Source organism: Anneissia japonica, unplaced genomic scaffold (assembly GCF_011630105.1).
Source record: "Anneissia japonica isolate Jap-2015-1 unplaced genomic scaffold, ASM1163010v1 scaffold1128_len1000024_cov185, whole genome shotgun sequence".
Taxonomy (NCBI): Eukaryota; Metazoa; Echinodermata; class Crinoidea; order Comatulida; family Comatulidae; genus Anneissia; species Anneissia japonica.
In genome coordinates, this window is record NW_022705247.1 from 560,487 (window position 1) to 588,247 (window position 27,761).

General features: G+C 30.0%; 1 protein-coding gene across 1 annotated transcript; it reads right to left on the reverse strand.

Moving 5' to 3' along the window:
* Positions 1–3,161: 3,161 nt before the first annotated feature.
* LOC117105445 (3'(2'),5'-bisphosphate nucleotidase 1-like) lies at positions 3,162–27,228 on the reverse strand. The gene is made up of 7 exons (XM_033246579.1): positions 26,974–27,228; positions 18,934–19,038; positions 13,151–13,261; positions 7,997–8,045; positions 7,322–7,617; positions 6,853–6,958; positions 3,162–5,068 (listed from the first exon to the last, which is right to left on the reverse strand). The coding sequence occupies exons 1-7, from the start codon at positions 27,091–27,093 to the stop codon at positions 4,917–4,919; spliced, it is 939 nt and encodes a 312-aa protein (XP_033102470.1). The 5' UTR covers positions 27,094–27,228; the 3' UTR covers positions 3,162–4,916.
* Between the last annotated feature and the right edge of the window lie 533 nt (positions 27,229–27,761).

Here is a 27,761-nt window from a genome sequence, read left to right on the forward strand (position 1 = left end):
ATTTATCACAGAAATTAAACGAACAGATGGTAGAGTAAACATACATAAAATACAAACGAATAAATGTAAATTAAAAAAGTAACAGGAAAATTCATGGTTGGCCTATATAACTGGATATGCAAAGAATACAAAAAAATGCGCATTCACGGGGTTACTTAAAGAACATAAAATTTAAAAATTGTGCCGTTATTCGATGATTATGTCCTAATACTTTATCGATTAAAATTCAATTTTAACAAAAAAGGATATTCATTTCAATTTTATCTAAGAAAATAATGGGACTATAAAATACAGGAATTTTATTATAAGAAATTGAACTAAAAAAGGCAACGGGGTGAATTCACGTGTGTGGCACTTACCCCCTCCCAACTGCAAATATAAAACCAATTTATTTGCCATGCGAATTTTCATTGTAGGCTTATATCTCTATAGCGATGAATATCGTTATTCGGTATAAGAATATAAACAAATACATATTACTGTAATAATAATGATGTAGGGAAACTGAGGGTTATGAATGAGTATGAGTGCAGTATCGCGCGACTGAGAAAAGAAATGGTGAGTTTCAGTTAAGGGTGAAGGGGAAAGGGGTGGTAGATGGAGGTTAGATGTACGGTATTTATTTATCTTTCGATTTTGTGTTTCTTTTATATTTGTCGTTTGTATTCGTTTTAGAAAATATTTCATGTTTAACTAAGTCAACTTTAAAAAACCCATAATTTCACCTATATTCATTATTATTATTATTATTATTACATTATTTATTTATTCTATATACTATTATTACCTTGTTTTTATCATGTACTATTTTTTATTTTTAACCACTAGAGTCGACAAATATTATGAAACTGAAATTAATAGTGTATCGTATCGTAGGCCTATTAAGTATTTATGCTATAGGCCTACCACTGTATATTACCTTTGTATTGTGTTTATGTTAACTTGTGTTACATTGTTATTTTTTTTATCTCATGTATTTCAGTGGCGGATCCAGGAATACGAAATAGAGGGGGCCCAAGGAGGGATTTCTTGTGAAATGTATGATTATGGCACCTCCAGATGGCCGGAAATGGTACTTAAATTTAAATATAATTTTCTTTGTTTCTCCATTTAAAAACAAAAATCCGTCACTAAATTTTCAATCGAGATTTTAAAAAGTTAAATTCCAAATACATACAAAAATATTCTCGCGATGTTTAAGTAGTGGATTAGGCCTACATGTTGTAGCCTATGTCTTGTTATGTATGTATTTGTTAGTTTAAGTAGAGATCTTTGTTCTTTCGAAAATTCGCTTTTGTTCCTGTAATAATGCGCTATACATTTGTAGCATTCTGTTTTGCACATTCCTTGCTGTAATATAAAAGACTGACGTTGCCAGGACGCGACGTAGCAGGGTTATCAGACACATAAACTAACATTACCACACCCCTACTCCACTAAACCCGTGATATTCTTTTCACAAAAATGAAAAACAAAAACAACCAAAATAATTCTTTAGACATTTTAATTCGGGATTGTAATATATGTTTTTCCATAAAATATTTTCTCTATTAGTAGAATCATATCGGACTCTAGCAATCAGTAAGAATACAAACTGCTTCCGAGCTTACAGTTGTGAAGTACACTCTCATACTATAATCTTAAATAAAATCAATCACAAAATCAGAATGCCACTTTGAAGTTACCGCCAAATAATAACACTTCCCATTTTAAATAGGCCTACTTCTGAGCGTCTCTGTCAGAAATAAAGCTATTCACCTTCAAAACGTTTCAATTGTTTGTAAACATCTTGAAGAATAAATGAAATTGTGGGTTAAAATATACAATACAACCTTGTTAAATGCCCCATACAAGGCAATATATGACGCACGAAGGAATGTCACGATTGCGCGTAGCACCACGCAAATTCGTTAAGCGACAATGGTGACAACGCGTAAAAAACAATCGACGCAAGGGAAACAAGATAACACGTCACGATGTGTATTAACACCGAAATGACGACTTTCAAAAGCGTTTCATTACTGATGTCAGTGAAATGACGATATTTTGTTAATTGGATAAGTAGTGGGTGGTACAATATTATTCACTCTCATAAATCTACACGAGTATTTGGTGTTTACCGTATTAAATCATACAAATCGGAAAACCACATATCTCGATACAATGTCAAGAAAATACGAGCACGGTGTTTGAAAAGAAGGCTAATGCTTATAAATTAACAATTTACGTAACATAGTTAAACGTGTAAAGAATTCTTAGATCTATCTTCATTAGAATTTCATCCTAAATATGAAATTACATACTTTCAAGGAAACGTTCTAAATACTAAATTTTCTTCTTTTTATATCGCCAATAAACTGACATCAAATTTCGAATTACATGAGCGACTATTTAATAAACTACGACCGTAGGACTATGTATTTTTGGTCATTTTTTGTTTTAAATTTTTAACTTGTTCACATAATAATCAACTAGATATAGTTGTATTCTAGAAAATTCAGTTTCTTCTATGACATCACAGCGACTAGAATGATATTTTAGTACAATTATTAGTGCAATAGTGTGAATAATTTGATTCTTAGTTTAGAGAAATTTCGGCTGCAAAAATAGACACCAGATGCTAAGCAACTGGAAAATACAATCTATCCGATAAATCGCTGGCAAGGTGAACATGGGTCTCATAACATTTTGAGTTTAACCCAAATGGAATTCAAGTAATAGCACCTTATTTCATGTCAGATGTAACAAAAATATGTAACTCACATAAAATCGCTAAGGAGAGACCTTGTTTAGCGAACCCGCTGACTGCAAATATTGATGATATCGAATAAAAATAAAATTTTATTTTTGGCCAATTAGCGCACACCCGCCGCCACGAAAAAGTGGAAATTTTAGGAAAAAAAAATTTTATTACGCCCTCCGCTGCCTTGAAATCTCCAAAGATAAGATATGTATATTTCTTCCTAATTATATAATTTGAATTCTATTTTACATTCACCAATAACATTTTATTTTAATTTTCTCCTCCGTCTGGACGTTTTTGGCAAAACTATTTGCTAAATAAGAAAACAAAATTTTATGTTTATTTCTATTCTGCCCTCCTCAGATGATCTTTAAAAAAAATAGTACCCGAAACAAGGAATAAAAATGTCTGCCTAAACAATAAAACTGGAGGAAAGATAATATGTATTGCAAAGAAAACATGAAACGAATAATTAATAGTTACATGTTGAAGGATTCAAGTGCAAGAAGAATAATGCATGAACCAAACAACTGACCAATAAAAAACAGGGCATGTCCCACAAACACATGTGTTACGTATGCTACTGGCGTTTACACAATAAAGAGAATAGTTCTATCTAATTATCTAATTATATTAGAAGGTGGATACAACATAAACAGAATTTCTATAGATTTCAGTAGATGGATACCACAATGAACATAATTTCTATGTTTTTAGGGTAGATTTAATAATCTTAAAACGAAATGATCCAATAAGCATTGGAGAACTTCTTCAGAATACTGTATTAACTAACTTCAGAGGGTGTTTACACAATAAAGAGAATAGTTCTAATTATACAGTATTAGAAGGTGGATACAACATAAACAGAATTTCTATAGATTTCAGTAGATGGATACTACAATGAACATAATTTCTATGTTTTTAGGGTAGATTTAATACTCTTAAAATGCCTATGTTTTTCAGAGGGTGAATACTACATTGACAGACTACCTATTGGTTTCAGAGGGTAGATACCACATAGATAGAATGTCTAATGACATTAGACAGCTTAATGTAACAGAACAGAGGGTTGAAACCAAATAGGAAGAATATCTATTGGTTTCATTCAGAGGGTGGCTACCACATAGACAGAATATCTAATGATTTCAGAGTTGATAGAGTGATGGAATTTATTTTAATTTAAAAGCATTTTTATTGCACTGAAAACATTCTATTGATATAAATTAGAAGATGAATGTGATAACATATTATAAATGTATTTTTTAACAATTTTCTTTTTTCATTTCAGGTTTTTCTAAAACCTATATAAAAATGTCCATACACGCAAGTACCTGTATTTGAAAGACTGTCACCACATATATCTAAAACAAATTACAACTCAGTACTATATAACCAAGAAGGTAATTGGATAAACACTTTGAAAGTCTGGCTTAAGGACCAATAAAAATAATCGTTGCTCACACCACATATTTTCAAAATTAGATAAAACTCTGAAGTTGGAAATTTATGTATTTGGTCAAAGCATAGCACATATCTCAGCTGACAACTTCAATGACAATCTTATAACAACAGTAATAATAATAATAATAAAATAATAATAAAAACGATGATGTTGATAATTCTATTTTTACATAATATATATTTAGCTTTCATAATAAATTATAAATGTAAACTTTTAGTGTAAATTGTGTATCAAAATTTATACTTCTGAAATAATCATTGATATTACATAAAATTGATGAAAATGTGTACAAACTGATTCAATATCAAACACCTAACAAAGTTAACAGCATTAAAACATTTATTAATCTAATCTCAAGGATTTGGTCTATCTTTATAATAACAATAACAACAACAATAACCATAATAAATATAATAATGTTAATAAAATAGCAAATATCATTACACATATTAAACATTTTTATTGTTACATTATCATTACTTTACAAAACTTCAAAGTGGCATTCCAAGAACTAACTTCGTCATTATTAAACTTTAGAATCTCATCTCCTTTAAGATCTCATCTCGCTCATCAATCATTTAATCATACCAGACTGGTTCTAAATTCAGCTTTCAATAATAATCACCCCATCAATGTGTCAAACACTTCCCCTTGAGGGAGTGGGGAGGGTTAGAGAGCACCGAGGAACCGAACCCACTCCACTGCCAGGGTTCACTGAGTTGGAAGAACATCTTTAATAGACTGGGGAACTCGTTCGATGTAGAATTCATGTTTTCTGTATGCGGCCACCACACCACCGGTGTTCATGTGTGTAATGTCTTTGTCATACCTATAGACATTTCCATGTACATCGGTTAGTTTTCCTGTTAAAAAGCAAAATTTATTTGATGTTAACATTTTTCACATATAAACCCAAATAAACACTAGCCAAAAAAATGTTTAAAAATATGCTGTTTAATTACTTTTTTCATGCCCTGAAAAAAATAATAAGTTGGCAGTGCATCTTTATAAAGTTACACTATTCAATTCATTTCACTTCAATTTCAATGCAAGCAGTGGTAAAATCAGAAGATAATTTGTATTTATTTATTTATAAACGTTCATTAGCTTTTGTCTATCAGTTTATCTTAAGTGTTCTTACCAGAAGCATTTAATATGCACTTGACTGATATATATATGGACTAAGATAGTACAATTAGTAAAGGCTATAGATTCATATGATACAATACAATAAATAAAGGTCACAAAGTACTCTCATAAAATACAATTAGTGACGGTCAGTGAATGATGTCATTTTCGAGATGCGATCGCATCCCACACAAGAATGACGTTCATGAGATTGTCCATCTTTATCAACAACTTGTCACATAATCTTGATGAGCCTTTCTATCTTTTTCTGTAAACTTGTGAATGTAGCATAATGTTCGAAAATGTTATAAATCTATCATTTATAACTTTGAAAAAATGGAGCACACATTAATATGATCCACAGGTTCACCTATAAGTAAAATCAAATTAAATATTGCTTCCTTTAAGCAAGTTGTTCAACTAATATTAAAAGGATAAAATTATTATTTTCCTTGCATAATTAATACCAATCCAATATTTATTATATATAGTATATTAATTTTTAAAAATCATATTCAAATTTATTAACTGACTGATAGCCAATTGAAAACTCTGTAAACATGATCAAATCTTATGTGACAAATAAATGTCATGTTCCTGATGATGTCGTATTACATCCAAATATGGGCATATATTTATTTGTCACATCAAATTTGATAGTGAAGATAATGCTTTAGAGTCTATGCAAAATATATCAAAATGGTATAATTTGCACATCTGTATTATTAAGAACATTATTTTCTTGCTCTAATTTTTAATTGAGAGCTACTAATTTAAAAATAATAAATACACAAAGAAATTCAAATATAGAATTTTAATGTTGAAGTTTATTAGTTCAATATAGATAGTACAGCTTTCTTTGTAGCCATTTCAATCAAGAAAGGAATTAAGTTCTTTACTAAGCTTTGTTCCAAATCTTAAATGATGACATTTATTTCAAACATATGGAGAGGATTTGTGGTTTATTATACTGACATCAATCCTATGAATAATCATAATAATGATGTGTATTGATAGAGGCCCATATGTGCTTAAATGATACTGCCGAAGTATGGAAGTGACTAAAGACAATTAAAACTTTAAAATGAACTCATACTGGCTGATTTTTTTTTTCTTTTTTGAGAACAGAATTCTGAATGGATAAAGAGATAAAAGTACATGCAAATGAGTTTCAACAGCAAATGAAACTTACTTGATCCTTGTAAATAAGCAATTGCGTATTTAAAAAGATCACCAAAGTTTTCTATTATTTTCATTGTGCAAGTTTTTCCAAATATTAACAGAGGCAATTTACTTTTTTATCTTGTTTGCAGTAAATAAATATTTTTATCCACATGAAATAATAATATTAACAAGTTACATTTTAATAGCGCATAATGCAAGAAAATCGTCTATTCACGTCACACAAAAATAATAATTATAATAACATTTTAATAGTTGAGTTTGCTGAATGACAATTAAATATTTGAAATATCATTTGCAAATTAAAGTTGACTGGAATGTGAATTTATTGCCTTACCTCCAACAGCTACCAACAGGGCCTCCGGTGCACATGTATCCCATTTTTTGCATCCCATACTTGCAAAGATATAGGCACTCACACGGCCTTCCAGCACAAGCAATACCTAACAAACGATAGGTAACATGAAAATTTGCTTTACTCGCTGATATGGTATGGTACTCCGATTGTAACTACTGTATAGACATTAAATGTTGCCAGTTTTGTTCAAATGTAATTGAATCACATTTGGTATTCTTTACATAAAGTAATTTATTTCTGAATGTCGGTTTTGATAAAAATACACTAAATATAATTTACTAAAAAATAATAATTAAAATTAAAATAAATAAATAAATGAACTGGTCCTACATGAGGTCACTGGGATACCACATAATTTGCAGTGCAGCTCTCATACTGATGGTAAATAGGGCGGTACACTGGGAGACAAGCCCCACTGTTTATAAAATGACCATTCTTGATAACTTACCTTGTGGCCTGCACCGCCGACTCGTAGTACCTCATCTGGCTCCATTGCACGTAGAGTTTCTTGGACTGCTTCTGTGCCGTGCGATCTTGTGGTCGTTAGAATTCTTTTTCCTTGTGTTTGGTCCTCATGTTTGAATCCGAAGGCGCCCAAGCCGACAACACCCCACATGGTTCTGCCAACATATGTTTGACTGTCCGTGTCAAACTTATAAAACGGTTGGTGAATGACACCACCCACTGGCTTGCCGTTAACGGCAACACCGATAAGCACAGTAACATGGTCCAAGTATTTTGTACCTGCGTAGAAGATATAAAAAGTAGTTCAAAAAGAAATTTTAACATTTTGATTTAACTTTATATCGCATTGACCAAGGAATCACACCCTTTACAGACTTAATGATTTAGTAATTTCCAAATAGTTCAACATTGAGAAGGTAAGGAAGAAAAGTAAATATGAACAAAAGTTAAATAAATTGAATGCAACCAACACCCAAGAATACCCACTGCTAAGAAATTCATTACTTTGCTAGTTAAGAACACTTGACGAGTTTAATGAGTTATTATATTGAGTTTTCTTATTTTGCATATAATGTGTAATTTTGCTTTCACCTATGTTTACATCATTAAGGATATTGATTCATATTGATCTTTTAATTAAACTGTTGAATTGACACACCTTCTGTAAATTCCTTGGTTCCATCCAGTGGGTCGACCCATATAACAACCTGCAAAGTTACATACAAATAATACAAGTTTTAAGTTGTCATGTCCATTTACCTCATACATTGGATGTAGTCTGAAGAATGCAAATATAAATGTCACTCAATAGGACCATACAGTAAATACCCACTGTTCAAAAAAGTGTCTAATATATCTCAACTTCTAAAAAGCTACATCATCACAGTCATATCTGTGTACAACTACTGAAGCAGCCTCTATATTACTATAAACTAATGAATTTGAAGAACATGGACACAGGTAAAAGGTAACTACTCAACTAGTATGACTGGAGAGATAAAAACAAAAAAAGAATACCATACTGTACACCTTGAGTATAATTCTTATCAGGAAATATTGATTTTAAAACAATAAATGCATAATTAGAATTATAATAAATAAACCAATGGCATATCTTATGTATGTATGTATGTATGTAGAATTTTAGTAAATTATATTCAATTTAAATTTGTTAAATGTACCTTGCAATTTGATATAGTAAGATACATATTTTATGTTTTTCATTTTGTTCTGTGGACAAATAAAGTATGATATGAGGGCCCAAATTAATCACCTACAGTATGTTGAATGCATCTACTGTTGTAAAGGTAATATACATAAAACTAACATAAACCACTGTTAGTTAATATACGTCACAACAATTTGAATTACTTATTTAGATTAATAATACCACATGTTTTCATGTCATACTGTAGCTAAGAAATTATAAACACTGTTCTGAGTAACACAATAATAAAAGTCAACATTGTTAATTACAACAATTTGTAACTGGATAGTTACGTAACACTCCTACTGTATGACATCAACAATTCCTTAGTACATTGTAAATGAAGCTGGCTCGCTTTGAAAAACATCTCCAAAGTAAACAAACAGCGCTCTGAAATATTATTAATACAGCAGTCAACAGAAGTTTATTATACAGCACCAGACAAGCATAAACCAATTGGAAAACAGACATACTGCAGTCAACTTAAAAAATAACCTTGAAGAGAAAAGCAGACAGGAAAAATTCACCATTCAAAAATATATTTTATTTTTTAAATCGTAAATAAAATTGTTGAACTGATTTAATAGAAATAAATGTTGACTGTTATAAATAAATCAATTCCTTGTCTTTGAACAAATTCATTTAGAATGATGATAAAAGTATTGTTTCTTTGATATATTTTTTGGTAAATCTAATTTTAATTTATATTACAGCAGACAAACATCATCAACTCTTCTTCAGGACACCTCCTCTCCAATATATATGTACAGTAAAGCCACTAAATTTCTTGCTTTCCGTCCATCATCTTTTTTGTTTGTTATCTTCTGGCCTGATCTCTTGGCGTTTGACCCATTACTCTTGTTTCCATCTTTTGTCTTCTCTTCCTTTTACATAATGACATGCCCATCTCCATTAAAATTATATTTCTTGTGTTGCTGAACACCAACGATTAATGATCACTTTCGTTCAATCATTTGACCAAAATACAAGACATTAAAATCAATACAACTCGAACAATACAAAAAAAAAACAGGTCTGGAAATGAAAAAGTAAGTCATTAAACTGATAATGCACTGATATTCATTGGAAAAGGTCATGGAACTTTGACAAATATGAGCTTTTTAAAATTTTATGTTATTTATAAAAAAAAATTGGTTTGAAAATGAATGAATATATATAAAATAATACTAAATCAGTGAATAAAATTAGAAAAAAATTAGAGAAATTACAGAAAGTCCAATCCCTAAATATTCCAAACCAGTGAAAAAAAAAATCAGTGAAATTACAAAAAGACAAATCTAAAAAAAAAATACACAAACACATAGGCCAATGGCCTTAAATAGGCTCATTCGCGCATGATTAGGTGTCCGGGATGGATTCACCCGCTGATGTCGAAACAGCGTCACTGTCACACTTGGGTGCACGCAGGTATGTTGTTGCTCAATTTAAAATGTATACCTTAATTTGTACAAAATGTGATTTGGAATGAAAAATTACTTCTTATGACTTTCAAATGCTTAAAAGGATATGCCCCTCAATATTTGTCTTTAAAATTTACCTTTAACAATACTACCCATTCTAAAGGCACACGTAGCCAAACCCATAACAACCTGGTTCTTCCAATGTATAACATTGGACAGGGAAAAAGAACTTTTTTATATCGATCATCCAAAAGCTGGATTGACTTTTTCATTCCAGAATCATTTAAAATAATATTTTCAAATTTTATTTTATTTTCTTCTCTGTTTTTATTTCTACTGTATATGTTTCTCATCACTGTACCACTTTGAAAATCAGTACTATCATACTGAAAGTCCCTACAGTATAAAGAAAGATTAAATAAATAAATAAAATATAGTAATCCAAATATTGATTTTGATATTTCAAGTCAATTTAGTACAACACAGACAATATACTGTAGGCCTATCTCTACTGTAACTAATTAAAAATAAATTCTTCTAAGTTCAATTAGGAACATCTAATTAATTAACAACTGATCCAGTCACTAACTACTAGTAGCCATTAAAGACGTCACATTTTGCGTAAAAATATGATAGCCAATCTATCGTGCCAAGATCAAACTGGATGACGAACAATGAGAACTGAAGCAAAATATAACCCAGAAATACTTTCAACCCTATAGACAGAGCCATTAATTTACAATCCGGATATTTTTAACTAACTGTACCCTGGATACTAAAATAAACGGTCCTAATTTAGAATGTGTATTACGTCGAAGGGCATTAATCTTTTAAGACTAACATCAGCTTCATTCATACTCGCTACATGTATTGTTAATCCAAAGAAAAATGTGTTAAAGTGCGAAATAATCAAAACAAAACTAAATATATCATTCTTCAACACTCGATACTAAATCAGCAACGATCTGTAAACAGTGGAATATCTAGGATTATTAGTCTATTACCATGGGCAGCTTATTGAAAAGAGGGGGGGAGGGGGTGGGAGGAAAAGAATGCAAAGTTCAGATGGTAGAGGTTGAGGACTATTATTCTGAGACTATTTTAATTCGAAACCACTTTTTTGAACCAAACAACAATCTTTAATTTTTCAACACAAAGCTAACCCTCTAATTGGAGACAAAACCTCAAGACCACCCCAAATTTCCGGTCTCCAAAGGTGGTCTTGAATTGGAGGGTGAACTATAATTACATTAAACGTGAAAATTGTAACTGGCAAAAAAGGTGAAAGTGGGTGATTTTGAACTATTATAGTGTTATTTTTCTTTAGCAAATTTCCAGTGGCAGTGGTTAAAGGCAGGGGATGTGCACCTCCCATAGTTCCCAGTAGATATGTCATGCTGTCATATTTTTAACTAACTGTATATTTGTATATAATTTTATCTTTATTTCTTGGATTTTTTCCTTGAGCATCACCAAGGTGGTACCTCCTTGGTATCAATAATAGGCAAAGTTCTTATGTCATGCTCTTTTAGATAGGTCTATTGTGTGATATCCTTAATTATTCTATTATTTTTTTCAAGGGGATGTTCTCTTTAAGAAGAGAATAGGTAATTAGTTTATCCAGTGAAGCACTAGAAGTAGACCAGATATTAATAGTTTAAATAAGAAAGTTACTTTCTGAAATGTAACTACTGTATAGCTCATATTGCAAACATAGTGTTGTTTTAAATTTAATCTGTGTTTTTATAATTTTTCTTCAGTATACTGTACTTCAGTAATTTAATTATTTCATGCTTTTTTAGAATTTCAATTTTTTGAATATGTGCAAGTAGATAGAATATTCCACTACTGGTTTTGATCAATAAGTTATCTTATCTATTCAATTTATTAATACTTTATGCTTTTTACTAGGATTTCGACCTATGTGAATTTTTCTCAACTACTTTTTAACATGGTTCACTTTGCAATAAATTTAGGTTCTACATACTAAACAAAATATAATATTCCAATAATGATATAATAATAAAAATATGTTACCAAGCATGTTCTAGATAATTATCGTCATCAACTTAAAAGAATCATCATTTTGTATTTTTAAATTAATGTCTAATTAGAGGTAAAAGTCTTTGGGAAAACCCCAACAGTGTTTTTGGATCAAACTCGTAAGTCTTTCTGTACAAACTGCTATTGTTCAATTTAACAATACCTTGTGCCTTTAAAAAAGTGCTAAAAGACAGTGTTAACAAATTATAGTGTTAAAAGACAATAATAAAGTTAAAGAGAGTGTAAAAAGAAATTTTAATGAGAGTGTTAAATGAGGTGTTAGAAGACAGCATTAAAAGAGATTGTTTAAAAAACAGTATAACAGTGTTAAAAGGCAGTGTTACTGCAATGTGTGTACCAAATTGCCCAATTCAATAACTATCTCTCATTTTCCCTGACAGGTAAAATGTGAATCTCCACTTCAAGCGATAATTCTGCAATATCACATTTCCTTACAATGGCAGCTCACATAACTTAGACAAGCTTTAATTCATTCTGTTCAATTCAATTTGTAAACTATATTTCCAATAAACAGCATAAATCCAGTGTATATCAATGTATACAACAATTTAACAAAAATAACAATAGAAACCACAAAAAATAAAAATGGAAAAGACATACAAAGAAAAGCTGTGTCTCTAGCCTAGTTCACACTAAAACATACACAAAACATTTAAAAATTAATAACAGTACTGCAGTAACAATTAATAAATAATGATGAAATTCAATTTTGCGGAAAATTATTCCATATTCCAGTGATGAATTCAATCCGTTCATAATTTTTCTTTTGCTTTAAATATCTCGTTGACAGAATCGATATGGTTATAAAAACTTGGGCCCTCCTGTGACAAACCCCTCCATTTATCGCAAATGAAGATGACTATGCTTATCTTGTTTTTTTGAAGAAAAAAATATATTAAAGATTATTATGAAGTTAGAACACCATAGTAAATACTGTTTTGGAGTAGTTGTTTCTCATACATATTAAAAACATCCTATTCTCTCAAACATTATTATTGGCTGTTAAAAATTGCACTGCCTCATTTATAATCTACACAGGCTGTTAGAATGTACTAAATTTAGCTCCTATGACGTAAGCTCTTGGGACAGATACTTAAATGATAATTCAATCGCAACTCACGTCTTCAATGTTGACATCTTTTAAAGCCTCAGGACACTCTGATTCGTCAACTTCTTCTGAGTAACCATTTTCGATGAGATTCTCGTCGATTTCTTCTTCCTTAGGTAACTCCTAAAGAAATTTTTAAAAAGCAATGAAACAGAGAACTTAGAGAAGTTGCATTTTGCACATATGTTCGTGCTTTAAGGGTACTGTTATTACGGCAGCTGCCTACCAATCCCAAAGTTGTAGGTTCAATCATAATAGAGACAAGGAAAATCATTGACAAATTTGTCAAATCATATACTATGTTTATTTACTTATTTATTTATTTCTGTCTTTTGTGTGATTACACTTTCAATAACGTACAGTAGCACTGTTATCACAAGTGGATCACCAGTAAAAAAATAAAAGAAAACCAAAATGAAAAAAGAAATTGAACTTAAAACAAAACTAATGAGTTAAAAAAAAAACACAATAAGTACATAAATATAAAACTATAGCATCGAAAACAAAATTGCTTAAAACTAACAACAAAATTGAAAAGGAAACGGCAAAAAGAAAAATCTGTAAAATTTTGATTCAATATTTTGTCAGGAAAAGAGTAATTAGATAGTGTTGAATTATATATCGTTTAAATGATTTTTAAAAGACTGTATGGAAAGTTCATTAAATATTGTTTTAATTTCATTTGGAAGGCTGTTCCATGCTTTAGTTGCACGATTCCCGATGATTTTTGCATCTTTCATGGCTTATTTAATAAGTAAGCCATGAAAGATGCAAAAAGAATTAAGCTAATACAAAAATATTTTCTGTAATTTAAATTGTAAACAATTTGACAATCATTAAATAGAAACCTGTCTGATAAACTGAAGTTGATATCATTTTATTTTTTAAATTTTTTTAAATTTTTTTTTTAAATTTTTTTTTTAATTTTTTTTTGTCAATATTTTTTGCACCCCATTTCCATTTCATCATTTTCTGAACCAGCTTATAAATTACTAACTTTCAAATTTAATGTACATTTTGAAATAAAAAATTAAGAAGGTTTAGGCAATAAAAAAATCTTTCAGATAACACCTCGAAAGTTGTTTAGCTTACTTTTTTAGTACAAATATATAAAATATCTGTATGCATAAAACTATATCTACTCATACCAGAAAAAATTATAATATAAAATCATGAAAACAAAATTTTATTGTAAGTATGTCATATATTTTAATACACATAAGTAACAGAATGAAATTTTTCCCAACATTTTTTTATAATATATTACCATAATAAATGAATTCAGCATTCACAGACGTTTATTACTACTGTGGCTTCTAGTTTATGTAGGATGTACAATGAACAAAGGCCTTGGCACTTTGCACTATTTAAAACCCGAGAGAGTTACTACATAAAATGATGATGGTGGTAATGTTGGAAATAATAATGGTGGTGATGGTAATAATGATGATGACGTTGATATTAATTATAAAGACGATGATGACAGTAATGCTTAAGACTATCAAGTTCAATAGTTAATTTTCATTAAATGAAAAAGTTACTGAATACTTTGAACTCAAATGCATTTCATAATAATGACACTATTCACATAATTATTACAGAAATTTTTAATGCAAATTGCAAATTATAACGTAATTATTATGCTATCTACTATTCTCATACTTGCAGAAAGGGAATAATTTATTTTGTTTCAAAGTTAAGTACAGTACATCAAGGTTGTGGCATTTTGCAGTATAGTGTAACATATTATTATTACTTTTTATACTTAATTTACAATTGCTGTTCATGTAATGCTATGCAATTTTATGATATTAAATTTCATGTACAGTATATTTTTATCATAGAAATTTATTTGTATTTATGAATAAACTACATATTAGTTCTCCTAATGATTGAAACGTCAAGATATTCTCCACAAAAACAACAGTTCTTTTCCGAAATATCTATGTGGTGTAGCACAAGCATTTAATACATTTTTATCATCATTCTCTTAATAGCATTTACAAGGCACCCCTCATGCTTTCTATGGTGGCCTTTTTCAACTTTGAGCTATGAAGTATCGTATCTATTTGTTGATAGTTTACATCACAATAATGTGATTAGTCATTTAAGCATACATTATATTTACCATACCAAGTTCTTCACTGGTGTCCAAAGTACTTGAAACACAAACTCAAACACTCTCTTATTTAAAACTACCAAACCCAATAACGCGTATGTGTTTATTTAGGTTAGAAGTGGACCCAATGATTTAACAAAAATTGCACTACAAGGTGTACTGCACATATTTTAAAATATATCCGAGTATAAAAAATGTTAAATATTATTGAGAAGAAAAGAAACAAGGGCCTACTGTAACTATGCTACTAACACTTGTAATTTAATAAGAGGAAACTAAGATAATGTATATTGTTAGTAGAATTCATGTAGTTAGAATTGTGTTTTTGTGTTACCGTATGTGCTTTTAATATATTTATATTTATTTTCATACTGGAGTAGATTTGCAATAAGGAAGGAAAATTTCATAATTGTACCTTGTATTTTTATGACAATAAAAGATCTGTATCTATATCTGTATTATTTCACACCTGTTAGAAAATATTATTTGTCAGTGTCACTGGTACTTAAGATATAAGAATTATTGATTAAAGAGATAAGTTTTAAGAAGGGTCTTGAATGCATTAGTATCAGAAGTTGATCTAAGTTTAGGTGGAAGAGAGTTCCATAATTTCGGAGCATGTCCCTATGGTAGAACTTGCTATTGAACATTGGACCCTCCATTATCTAAATACAGTATATGAGGTTATAATATAAATAACTTGTCCAGGCCTTGTCAACTATGTAAATCATAGTTATCTTTATAAAATGTCTGCAGCAGCTCACCAAATGTTATCTGTACACTATGTATCCGAACAGCGGTTGTCTGGAGCACAATGCCTCCAAACACTGGTCGCACACATTTTCGTACAGCCCGAACTTGCCATTATTAAACCAAGGACTGTCCAATTTGTACCTAAAATGACAACTTACAAGTATGTGCTATGTATCACCTCCTCTTCCCTATACTCACAGTAGGCCTATGTTAACATTTACTCTAATTTTTATCGAATCAAAAACCTTTTCTGAGCACTATAATCCTAGATGTTGAAATCCAGTAAAAAGTGCCTATGGTAATATTTAAAGCAGTCAGTTACTGTAAATCATGGAGGTATTATTGAGAAGGAGATCACTCCTCAACAGATCCCTTTGACGCGACAAACCTATGTATTCCCCACTTTTGGATCGCGCGCAGGCGTATTACCCTATAATTCACATTTTTTCGTTAGCAACAACTTGGCAACGACATGCATTTATACGCTTCCAGCAGAGCAGTTGTGCAATAAAGCATTTGATTTTAACCCATTAAATATCTTTATAATGAACAATGTTCCCCTGATTAGATTTTTTCGGACTTTTAGTATGTTATTATTTGTATATTTCAGAATGGATTCCGTAAAATATTTACGTTAAAATTACTTCTGTGTTCATTATAATTCTGTCTAAAGATTGATTGGTTCGACTATAAAGCTAAGTCAGCGTAAAACTGAAAAATACTCAGATTTTGGATTGATTTTTCGAATAGTTAACCCTAAAATGACTTAGTTTATTATAATCCTCAATCATTTATTAATTAAGATCTGTTAAAATTTAGAATTAGCGAATTTTGGCCATTTTATGAAAATTGAAGTTGAAATATAATATACTTTTAAAGGTCATGTAAATGTTCCATTAAATTCTAAACTTTTTTTGGTGGAAAATATTAATATGTTTGATATTTTATGAGAGATAAATGTATCAGCTTCAAAATGGAAACGATTGCGCAGCCATGTTCAACTTTTTGCTAAACTATGCCTGCTGAAAATTTTATGGCGGGGAACACATCAGACTTCAAAGGCATCGTGCAAACGTTCTTCACGTGCTGCGGCAGCTTTGATCTTGGTTCATTTGCATAGCGCTGCGCTTGCGTAGGTTTTTCGAGTGAGCTCCTTCTTAATAATACCTCCATGGTTAAATGAAGACCTGATTACATAAAAATATAAAATTTAACATTGACTACTAGATTAATAGCTGTAAGCTAAATATAGGAGTTAATTACTGTATTAGCTAAATCACAGGAACTTAAGTTTTTTCGATAAGTTTAGTAAGTATTGTATGAGTATGCGAAGATAGACAAGATAGCTTCTGTGTGCTACTATATGAGCAATAGAAACATGACATTTTCATCCAATAATGTTGTTTATTTTCCCATTACAGTAATTATTTTACTTAATAATATATTATACTGTATACTGTCTATGCAGTGCTACCGTAAAAAACTTGAACCCTAATAAAAATTAAATACTTTTATTTAAGTACAGTAACTTGTTTACGTCTGTTTACCAACTTTAAACTGAAAACTTTGTTTTCTTCAGTAACAACAGACACATAAAAAGAATTTCTACTGTTTATATGTTGCCTAGAACATATTAATTGGCTGTTTAAGTGGTAATCCATTTAAGGATTTTCGTAGTAATATCTGTAAATCAGTGAAACCTGAAATGTTTTGATCTGCGTGTCTAATACTATTAATAACTGTATCAGTATTATTGTACTAATGTTGTCTTTTAATAGTTTTGTTTATTGAGACATTTTGTCCATGATTTGAATTCAAATATTTTTTAATAATCAATTCAATAGCAAGATTATTTTGAAAATAAATTTAAAATAAAATTATGTATTATGATGAATAAGTAACTTGACTCTTTACAGTATATACATTTAAGACTTTTTTTTATTAGAAATTTTATGTTATAAAATCGCACATAAAAACACACATAATGATCCTCCTCCTACAACTAAATTACATGAATTTTCTGAACACCAACAATACACATATGCACTCAAAAATTTTAGTATACACTTAAGTATGTATACATATGCACTTAAGTCTTGTATGTGCAGGTGTGTGCAGTTAAGTACACATACTAAATTGTATGCGTGCATTACAAGTACTTATACAGTACAGTATGTGAATAAAGTTTTGTATACAATAGTACCTGCAAAAATATTGAAAATCATGGTCTCTTTTTTATATAATATAAGTTATTTTTAATGTTAAGTCTATGTAAGCTGTAGGTCAGTCTGTATTTAATGTAACTATAATGAATGCATGCATATAAAGTTTATATTCAATCAAAAGCAGGATTTATTTTTATTTCTTTAAACATTCACTGGTAGACATGGGTAGCACATGAATTTTGTTTGCCTTATCAAGAGAAAAAGCATTTTGGGGAATATAGGTCTCCCTCCACTTTTGGGACTGGAGTTTTATGGTCAACACCTTTGGTCTTTAATTAGAACATATTGTTTATAACAATAAAAGATAACATCCATTTGGGGCTACTGCAAAGTAGTCTTTAATTAGAGGTGATCTTTAGAGGAGTCTTTTAATTAAAGGGAGACCTCTATATTATACCTGTATATTGCAACACATATTGCAACACCTGAATAAGTTCATTAGTCGGTTTATCCAGTTAATTATTCACAAGGTAGACTCATCAGCCTCCAAGAATTGTTTGATTCTATTGTATTTATCAACTATGATCAATCCAGGTAAGCTAATAATTTGGAACTGTCAATTCCAAGTTTCCAGAAGCGAAATTGGGATATTGAACATCCTAAATTCTCTGCCATGATTGAACCGAGGAACTTGGATATTAGATGTAATAGTGTGTTTGGCCTAATGAAGTTTACAGAGACAGGCTAAGCTGACTCACCTCTTCTCCTATAACTATAATGCCCGCAAATCTTCTTGTTAAAGATGCTACGATGCAGCGTTGAGCCTTACGGTCTGCCTCTGTTTGTAAGTCATTCTTACCAGTCTGGAAAAAAAAAATTAATAAAAATCAATAATATATCTACATTCTGAAATAATCTTACACATTTGTAATTTATTTATATATTCTAGTTAAAATATCCCAAGTTCTAATTAGTATGAGATGAAAGAATTCTCCTTCCTAAGTACAGTAGAAGATTTGTTTTAGTACTGTAGGAAGTATTCTAAATAGCTGTATAAGAACTATGTATGATGCTACTAAAAAAATGCCTACATTCCTATTGAAAAGCAGCAATATATACCTCCACAAAATTTCCTCAACATAGTAAAACTCCTTCTTTGGTGCAGTACAGTATACAGTAGTACATTAGCATATTACATGCATCAAAAACTATAAATGGCCAAATGGTAAGAAATCTGATACTTTAAAACAGCGAATATCAAAAGTTCATGAGAAATAGGACACAAAATAGATGACTAGACATTCAACAGTAAGGTCACGACATGAAGATTTAAGTCATGTACCAACCAGGACGATGGATATAAGACAAGCAACAACATGGAAACAACATGAACACAGACTCACCGAAATAAGAACACAATATCAATAGTGAAGATTACTAACAATAAGGACTCAACTTAGATGAACATAAGACAAGCAACGACGAGAAAACAACATGAACACAGACTACCACAGAAATAAGAACACATGGATAATGAAGATTACCAACAACAAGGACACAACTTAGATGAACATAAGACAAGCAACAAGGAAACAACATGAACACAGACTCAAAGAAATAAGAACACAACATGGATAATGAAGATTACCAACAAGGACACAACTTAGGTGAACATAAGACAAGCAACAACATGGAAACAACATGAACAAAGACTCACAGAAATAAGAACACAACATAGATAATGAAGATATGTACCAACAAGGACACAGAAGAGGCGAACAAAAAAAAAACACAACAAGGAAACAGCATGAAATACCAGACACATAGTAACAGGGTTCCATTAAAGACATGCAATAGAAGAACAGGTGTTTGTGTTTGACCAATAAACACATCTTGAATCTTGAACAAGGACACAAAATATATGACCAAAGACAAACAACAACATTAACACAACATGGATAACGAAGTTAAACAGAATAGGTGAACAAAAGGTACACTACAAGGAAACAACATGGATGACCAAAGACACATACAGTAGCAACAAAAACATATGGAAAAACATGTACAGTAAAACAAGAACAAAACATGGACTACAAAGTATGATCAGCTTTACTACAAGTGGACACAAAAGTTACTTAACCCGGTTAAAATATTGATGGAAAAATAACTATTTTTATAAATGTGAACAAGGGGAAAACTTTACATCAGTAAAAGTTGAAATTTACTATTTAATAAAAAAGATAAAATATTGATACAGTATATTATTTGAAATCATTTTATCAGACTTATAAATTCTTTAAAACAAATAATAATAATAAATAAATGTATTAACCAATTTCCAATAGGAAATACAGGGTATTTGGTACCAATTATAAGGAAGTTGGTTGTCAGACTTCAAATGTAAATTATAACCATATGGAATGCAATTGTTTGAGTACTGCAGCAGGTCAAAATGTGCCATTGTTATTTATGGTTCAATGCCCAAATTTCTGAAGATTTGTTTTGTAGAATTTTCTTACTCTCAAATACTACAATCTTGCCAAAATATCTGGTCCATATTATATACACTAATTAAAAATATACCTAAAATTATATAATGTATAAAGACTAAGCTACTATATTATATAAAGTATTTATATTGGTAAAAATTGATTCCTACTGTAATACTATGAAAAGTTCAAATAGAAGATTTTCAAATAATATCTGAAATGTTAAAGCATAGTATTACTATGGTATACAGTAAGTATTGATAAATTCAGGTTCAAATATTCTATAAATTGTTACATATAAATATACTATTTACAAAAGATTTGAATAAATTATATAAATTAACTTTATCTACAGTTATTATATAAAGTGCAATAATTATATAATTATCATTTTGTAGTATTATTTTTAATTATTAATAATAGATCAAATAAAATGAGAATATTATATAAATCAATTAGTAGCTAACTTTATTATATAAAGTATTACAATTAGGTAATTTATAGTAAAGCAGGTTACAGTATTACACGAACTATTACCAAATACATACTTTCTTAACTGTAAAATATTGATCCAGTTATTATGAGCCATTGTAATTATCAAAAGTACTATATTATACATAAAGTATAAAGTGAGCTACAAATATAATTATATTAAGTATTTCTATCAGGTAGTACAAATTATTTTTTGTAAATGTTTCAAATTTATAGAAAATAAAATAAATCAACATCTAAAGTATTATATAAAGTGACAGTTTATATAAAAGTATTTGCATATCTGACTATGTAGCAATAGTAGTATTAAATTGTTATACTGTACTATTGTAGATGTAACTAATACACAGGAAATATAGTAAATCAATATCAATATTTTATAAAGTATTACTATTATATAATATATTTATATCTGCTTAAAGTAGCATTACTTAAATTGTTGCCTACACTACACTTGTAGTGTTTTAAATGTATTAAAAGTATAAAATTAGTAAACATCTAAAGTATAAATAAGTGAGCTAAAATTAAATAATGTATTGATAGCTGATTACAGAATTGTTCAGAATAAAGTGTTTCCTAGACTACTGTTTACGAAGAATATGTAGATATGAGCTATAAATAGAATTATAAGACTATCAGTTAGTACGAATTACTATTTTGTAAATGTTTCAACGGTATAGAAAAAGATAAATAAACATCAAAAGTATTATAATGATGTGTAAAGTGAGTATTATATAAAATTATCTATATCTGACTGTATGGTAGTATTGTATAAATTGTTAACTACTGTACTACTTGTAAATGTAACTATACAAGAAATACTAATAAATCAATATCTACAATATTTGTAAAGTATTAACTTAATTGCATTTATATCTGCTTGTACTAAATTGTTGTCTATACTACTTGTAAATGTTTTAAACGTATATAAAATATGAAATTAGTCAATATCTAATGTATAATCAAGTGAGCTACAATTAAATGAAGTATTTATATAGTGTTTCCTATACTACTGTTTATGAAGCATTAATATGTTATATTGTTGTTAATTAACTGTATAACAGCAAATAATTTAGATAATTATATAAATTGCTATTAATTATAACAAGGCTATTCCTATATATTATTCATATGCTATAGGGTAAGCAATACTACATAAAATGTTACTAATATTAAATAAATTTGCTATTTATCATAGTTCTTGTTACTATTCTTAAATAAAGTGTAATTACTGTTACTACATAACTACAGTATACTATAGGCCTATATGCTGTTGTATATAAACTATCAGTATTATATAAGGTGTGTATGAATGATATATTTCCTCACTTTTGATTGCAACTGCCGCTTACCTTAATGAGTTCACCATTATGTGAGATATGATGCAATCCTACTAATACAAATAAAAGCTCTTATCAAACTGAATACAGAATGACATCATTTCTATTTTTAGATACATTATATTTGTGGACTTCTGAATACCTGTAAATATTTCACTGATCAATATTAAAATTCAGTAAATATTGTTTGGAAAATTAATCTGAATATTTCACAACATATCCATCTGCGCACTGTATCCGAGCATTTTCATCCGATCTAGAGAGAATCTGTGTGAGCAGCTGACCTGGGAGTCTCTGACATCATAGTCAAGCTCTGTTGCTATGGCAACTACAAGGTTGCATGATGACGTCAATCAGAAGGTAACAAGCTAGATAGTATCTAAAGTGACATCAAGACTGAACAGCTCTTCAATGCCTTGTAGGCTTGCAAAATATTTATTTTTGGACGGAAAGCCGTACATTTTCGGCAATATACTTCATCGGGCTTACGGTTAATTACCAAAAATATATATCAGACACTAAAAATAAACTCTTCTGTTTTGGTCATAATTTTATTTTTGTCTTTTCTGGTGACACTCCCTTCAAAATAGGTCGGTGTGATAATAATTTGATTCACACAGCGACAAGAAAATTTTCACGAAACGAGTATTCATCGGTGATGTCGTAACCATAATAAGGAGAGGCCATTTTGAATTGTTGAATATTTCAGATATTCCTGGTGTACAGTACCGTAATACTTTAAACAAAAATTCATAAATAATATAAACTATAGACTGTGAACGCACATGTTAGTTAGAACAGCCAAAAAATTAATATGAGAGAATTCAAGAAACAGAAAACCGTGTGCGTAGGTGGGCGAGTGATAATCATAAGCTACGTCGCACTTCACAATTCTCAGTTCCTGAAATCTTATTCTGTTTTTTAGATTCTTTTCCTAAATAAATTCTGGAAAAAGCATACATCAAATCACAAGTCTACAAACAAATTTATTAAACAAATATGATCCAAAGTAATTACGATCAGTTTAACATAAATAATAACTTATTATCATAAATATTATATTATGAATTAATGATGAATTTGGTGAGTCCTAGAATTAAAAAAAAACAACCTAATTTTAAAATGTCATGAAATCTAAAAGTGTGAATTTCTCTGCTATCTTTACTTAATTAAACTCAATAATTTCCATCTTTATCACATTTCTTCATCCTTCTATTGTCTCTTCAATAATTCTTTTCTTCTCAATAAATGATCAATCTATCTCTTTTTTCTCTATATTTCATAAGCATGTATACAGTGTTTATTCTTCTTTGGGCATTTCTGAATTTCTTATTCTCTCTTCCTAATTTATATTTCTAAAAAAAATCTCAAACTTTCAATCCTCTACCCCGTTCCAATGGGTAGGTGTCTGAAGCACACTGTACAGTGCCTTATATTGGCAATATAATTTTCAAACTACAGTATTTCTTTTGTGTTGCTATCAGTCCTACTAAAACAGTAATACCCCTAATTGAATAAAATGGTAGGAACACACAAACCTACAGTAGGCTTACAGTACGATCCTATTTTTTCACCTCATTCATAGGTTAAGACCCTAAACACAAACAATTAGGGTAAAATCAAACAACAAATACTGGTACTACTGTATAATATTCTGTTAAATCTACCAGCTGGAATAATCACAATAATAATGAATGATAATTTAAATATTAGCACCGTAAGCACAATACAATACATCAGCTAATTAAGAGAAAGGTTTAAAATGAGTTAATTAGCAGATAGTAGAGAACAGAAATTATGCCCTTTGATTTTACAATAATTATCAAATATACTGGTAGCATTGTCCATATTATTCCTTTACTGAAATTTAATTTTAAGATAAAAGAGATACAGAACAGATTACTTTATTTAACAATACAATCACACAAAATAAAGAATCAAGAATGGATGAGACTTCATCCCTTTGTTAGAAGACAACAAAGTTATTACATTCAATAATATTGTTGTTTTCCCCCCATTTTTTATCTTGTGTAATGTTGCGTGTGTTGCTGAAATTTGGGGTTGGGACAACCGGCTTAGCTACATTGATTTGCTTCACTTTGTTTGACCATTGTCTCCCCAAAATTTATTTTTGTAACATTGTGTTATGTACATTATGTTGTTTAAAAGACCTAATAGGTAATGAAATGAAATAAAAATAAAGGATGCAGAACCAAACAGAATTACAATCAACCAGAAGAAATAATGTAGAAACATTAAAATAATGACAAAAAAGGACAAGAAGACTTTTGATAATGATTGGAAGGAAGACTATAAATGAGGAAAAAGATGGATTTTACAGTTTAACTGAAATGTAGTCCAAATTGGACAACTCTTTGGTTATTCTACCAAATGGAATAAAGGGCAAAACATGACATTGATGAAATAATAATGTGTTTACATCTCGACAGAAAGTTTGTTTTCTCATTAACATTTTTAATTGCAATTTTAAATTGTACTTAAATACAAATGCAGCAATGGAATTGAATTTTGTTTAGCTCATAACAGACAGTACATCCTTAAATGGACTAGCCTGTAATTCTAAATGAATGAATGGATACAGGTTTGTGAACTTTAACAAGATGCTGGCAGTGTAGGTGCCCATAGATAACATTTAATTACTGTACAATGCCAGTCATATTGTAAAGAAAAATACAAGTGCTGGTTTAAATTTATCCCATAAAATGGCTTCCTAAATTCACTATGTTTCATAAAAGAACTACAAAGAGAAACAAAGAAAATTTGAGACAAATCCAATAAATTTAACTTGGTCAACGAAAACCAATTCACAGTATATTACATCCTACAATGTAAAATGATTGACCTGTTGGAAAATAGCTTTTATAAATTAGCTGTATCAGTTATTAAAGGAGGAGTTAAATAAATTAATACAATTAACGTTTGAAATTTCGAAACAGCTGAACATTTAATTTGATTTACCTCTGCTTACCAAAATAAAAATATATAAACCCAACAAATAAATATATACAACTAAGTCAAGTAAAATAATGATTAAATTATTAGTTCATTAAAGCTTACAGTAAGTACACAATTACCCAATCTTATTTATTTAATTCAACAAATTCTTGTATTTATTGAAGAACTACTGAATAAAGTTAATCACATACAAATACTATATGTATTGGTTACGAAGGTTTTGTAAGCGAGCACACACTGATTGCTAAAATGTTTTATATCAATGCATGGAGTTTTTCAAGGATGGTAATAATTATTGTTAAACCTTAATCTATTGTTAGTATATGACTGCAATAAAGTTGTATTGAGTATTGAAAATGGTCTATAGATGCTTAGCCAGCTATGATTATGGTGTAGTTAACTCTCTATAAAATTATACATATGCCTATAATATTACTGCACCAAAACCAATTGTTAATAATAATAATAATATCCTCAATAACAATGAATACATTCCTAATACAGAGATTCAATATTGAATGATTACATATTATCCCTGATCATTTGATCAACATTATTTAGAATACTAGGTTCCTCACAAAAAATTTAAAACTTTTGTTCTCTTATTTCTAAGTAACTTATACCAATTAAATATATGAATAAATATAACTTGTGTACATATAACTACACTATACACATCCTCCAATATGCAAAAACTATATTGATACGTTTTTAGCTTTATAAACAGTTGATATTGGGGATTTTAAGCTTAGAATATTGTATAGAAATCTGATGTTGCAGGGGTGACTACTGTTAGACAGTCTACAGTACAATACTTTAACGTATATTGACCAAATTAGTAGATGTTTAATAAATAAAGACAGTTTGCTAGATAGAAATCTACTACTACATATACCTGCACTTACAGATAGGAACATGGCAAACACTGTTTCATTAAAATATTAATTGAAATGAAACATATGTTTACAGTAGTTGCAAAAGTGCATGATTTCAATAAATAATAAGGAAACAAAACTAAATTAATTAAAGTTAATAGATACTCAAACAGAAACCTGACCAACAAAAACTGGGTATATTATTGTTTAATATTATTTTGTCTCAAATCCATGTTTTCAGTTATTATATGACTAAACTAAACTAAAGAATACAAACATGCAATTCAGTAGGAAAACAAATTAGTTTCAACCTAACAAAAGCTTATTGAATTATGTATTGTTGATACAAGGCCTTAGGCCAGGCTATGTACACAAATTAAAATTGGGGCTTTTTTGTGTGCAAAATGAAATATATTCCGATTTTAAACATAAAAAATGTTTAGGAAAAACAATTCAAAAGCATACATGCAGGCTGTATTTGTATAGTATATCAGTTACGAACTGGTGATATATACAACGCAAACAGATTGGATAGAGTTTGGCTAGGCCTAGGCCCTAGGCCAATGAAGTAGCCCCAGAGCTCCACGCTCGTCTCGGCAGCAGGCGTATCTCAAATGCAGTCTTACCTTTTCAACGACACCTAAGCTACCTTTGCTTCTAATGTCTCGTACAATGGTCCCTGCTCGTTTTGCAACCGACACTGAAGCAGACACGAGTCTCATAACAAGACATGAGTTACTTGCCATCTTCACAATTACTTTCCTACCAATGTGCTCTACAGAAAGTCTCTCAGAAATGACAGGCCCAAGACAAGACGTTGTTTTATGTCTGCAGCCAGCGACCTACAGCAAGCTGCCCACGCCTCTCACGCTCGCTCCACTCCACTTCCCACTTTGACCTGTGACCTCGTGAATGAGAGCTGGCTGCTTGCGCTGGCTACTTTCCATGTGACCTCGGATCTGCTCGGGTTGAGTCCGATGGCTCAGAATCAACAAAAGAAAAGAAAAAGAAAAATTAATTTTATCATTTACTAATTACTAAGTTACTTTTGTGCCGTTATTGTGTGTTTTCTGGAAACCAGTTTGACAGTGATTTTTATCTCACTTCTTGGATCTCGCGCTAACTTGTGGAGAAACACAGACTTTCTTTTGTCTATAAAGGGATCTTTATTTTTTAATTTTATATGTACTGCATAATATTAAAGGCGAAATAAGTTAAATGAATACAACAAAACATGAAACAATACACCAAATTCACAAGGGAGAGAGAGAAAGCTATAAGGCTAATGAACTTGCCGGAGAAGTAATTACGCAGGAGAAAGTAATGGTTAATTATACCAGGGAGTTTTTAACAACTCCCTGATTATACTATAATTAGGCCTATATATCAATGAAGAAACATAGCAGCAGGACGA

Coding starts and splice junctions, on each gene's coding strand:
- LOC117105445 (XM_033246579.1), bottom strand. CDS start 27,093: ATGGCAAGTAACTCATGTCTTGTTATGAGACTCGTGTCTGCTTCAGTG. Junction 13,262..18,933: donor TTATAGTTATAGGAGAAGAG/GTGAGTCAGCTT, acceptor AAATTTCTTTAG/GAGTTACCTAAGGAAGAAGA. Junction 5,069..6,852: donor CCTGTTGGTAGCTGTTGGAG/GTAAGGCAATAA, acceptor GCTTTTTAACAG/GAAAACTAACCGATGTACAT.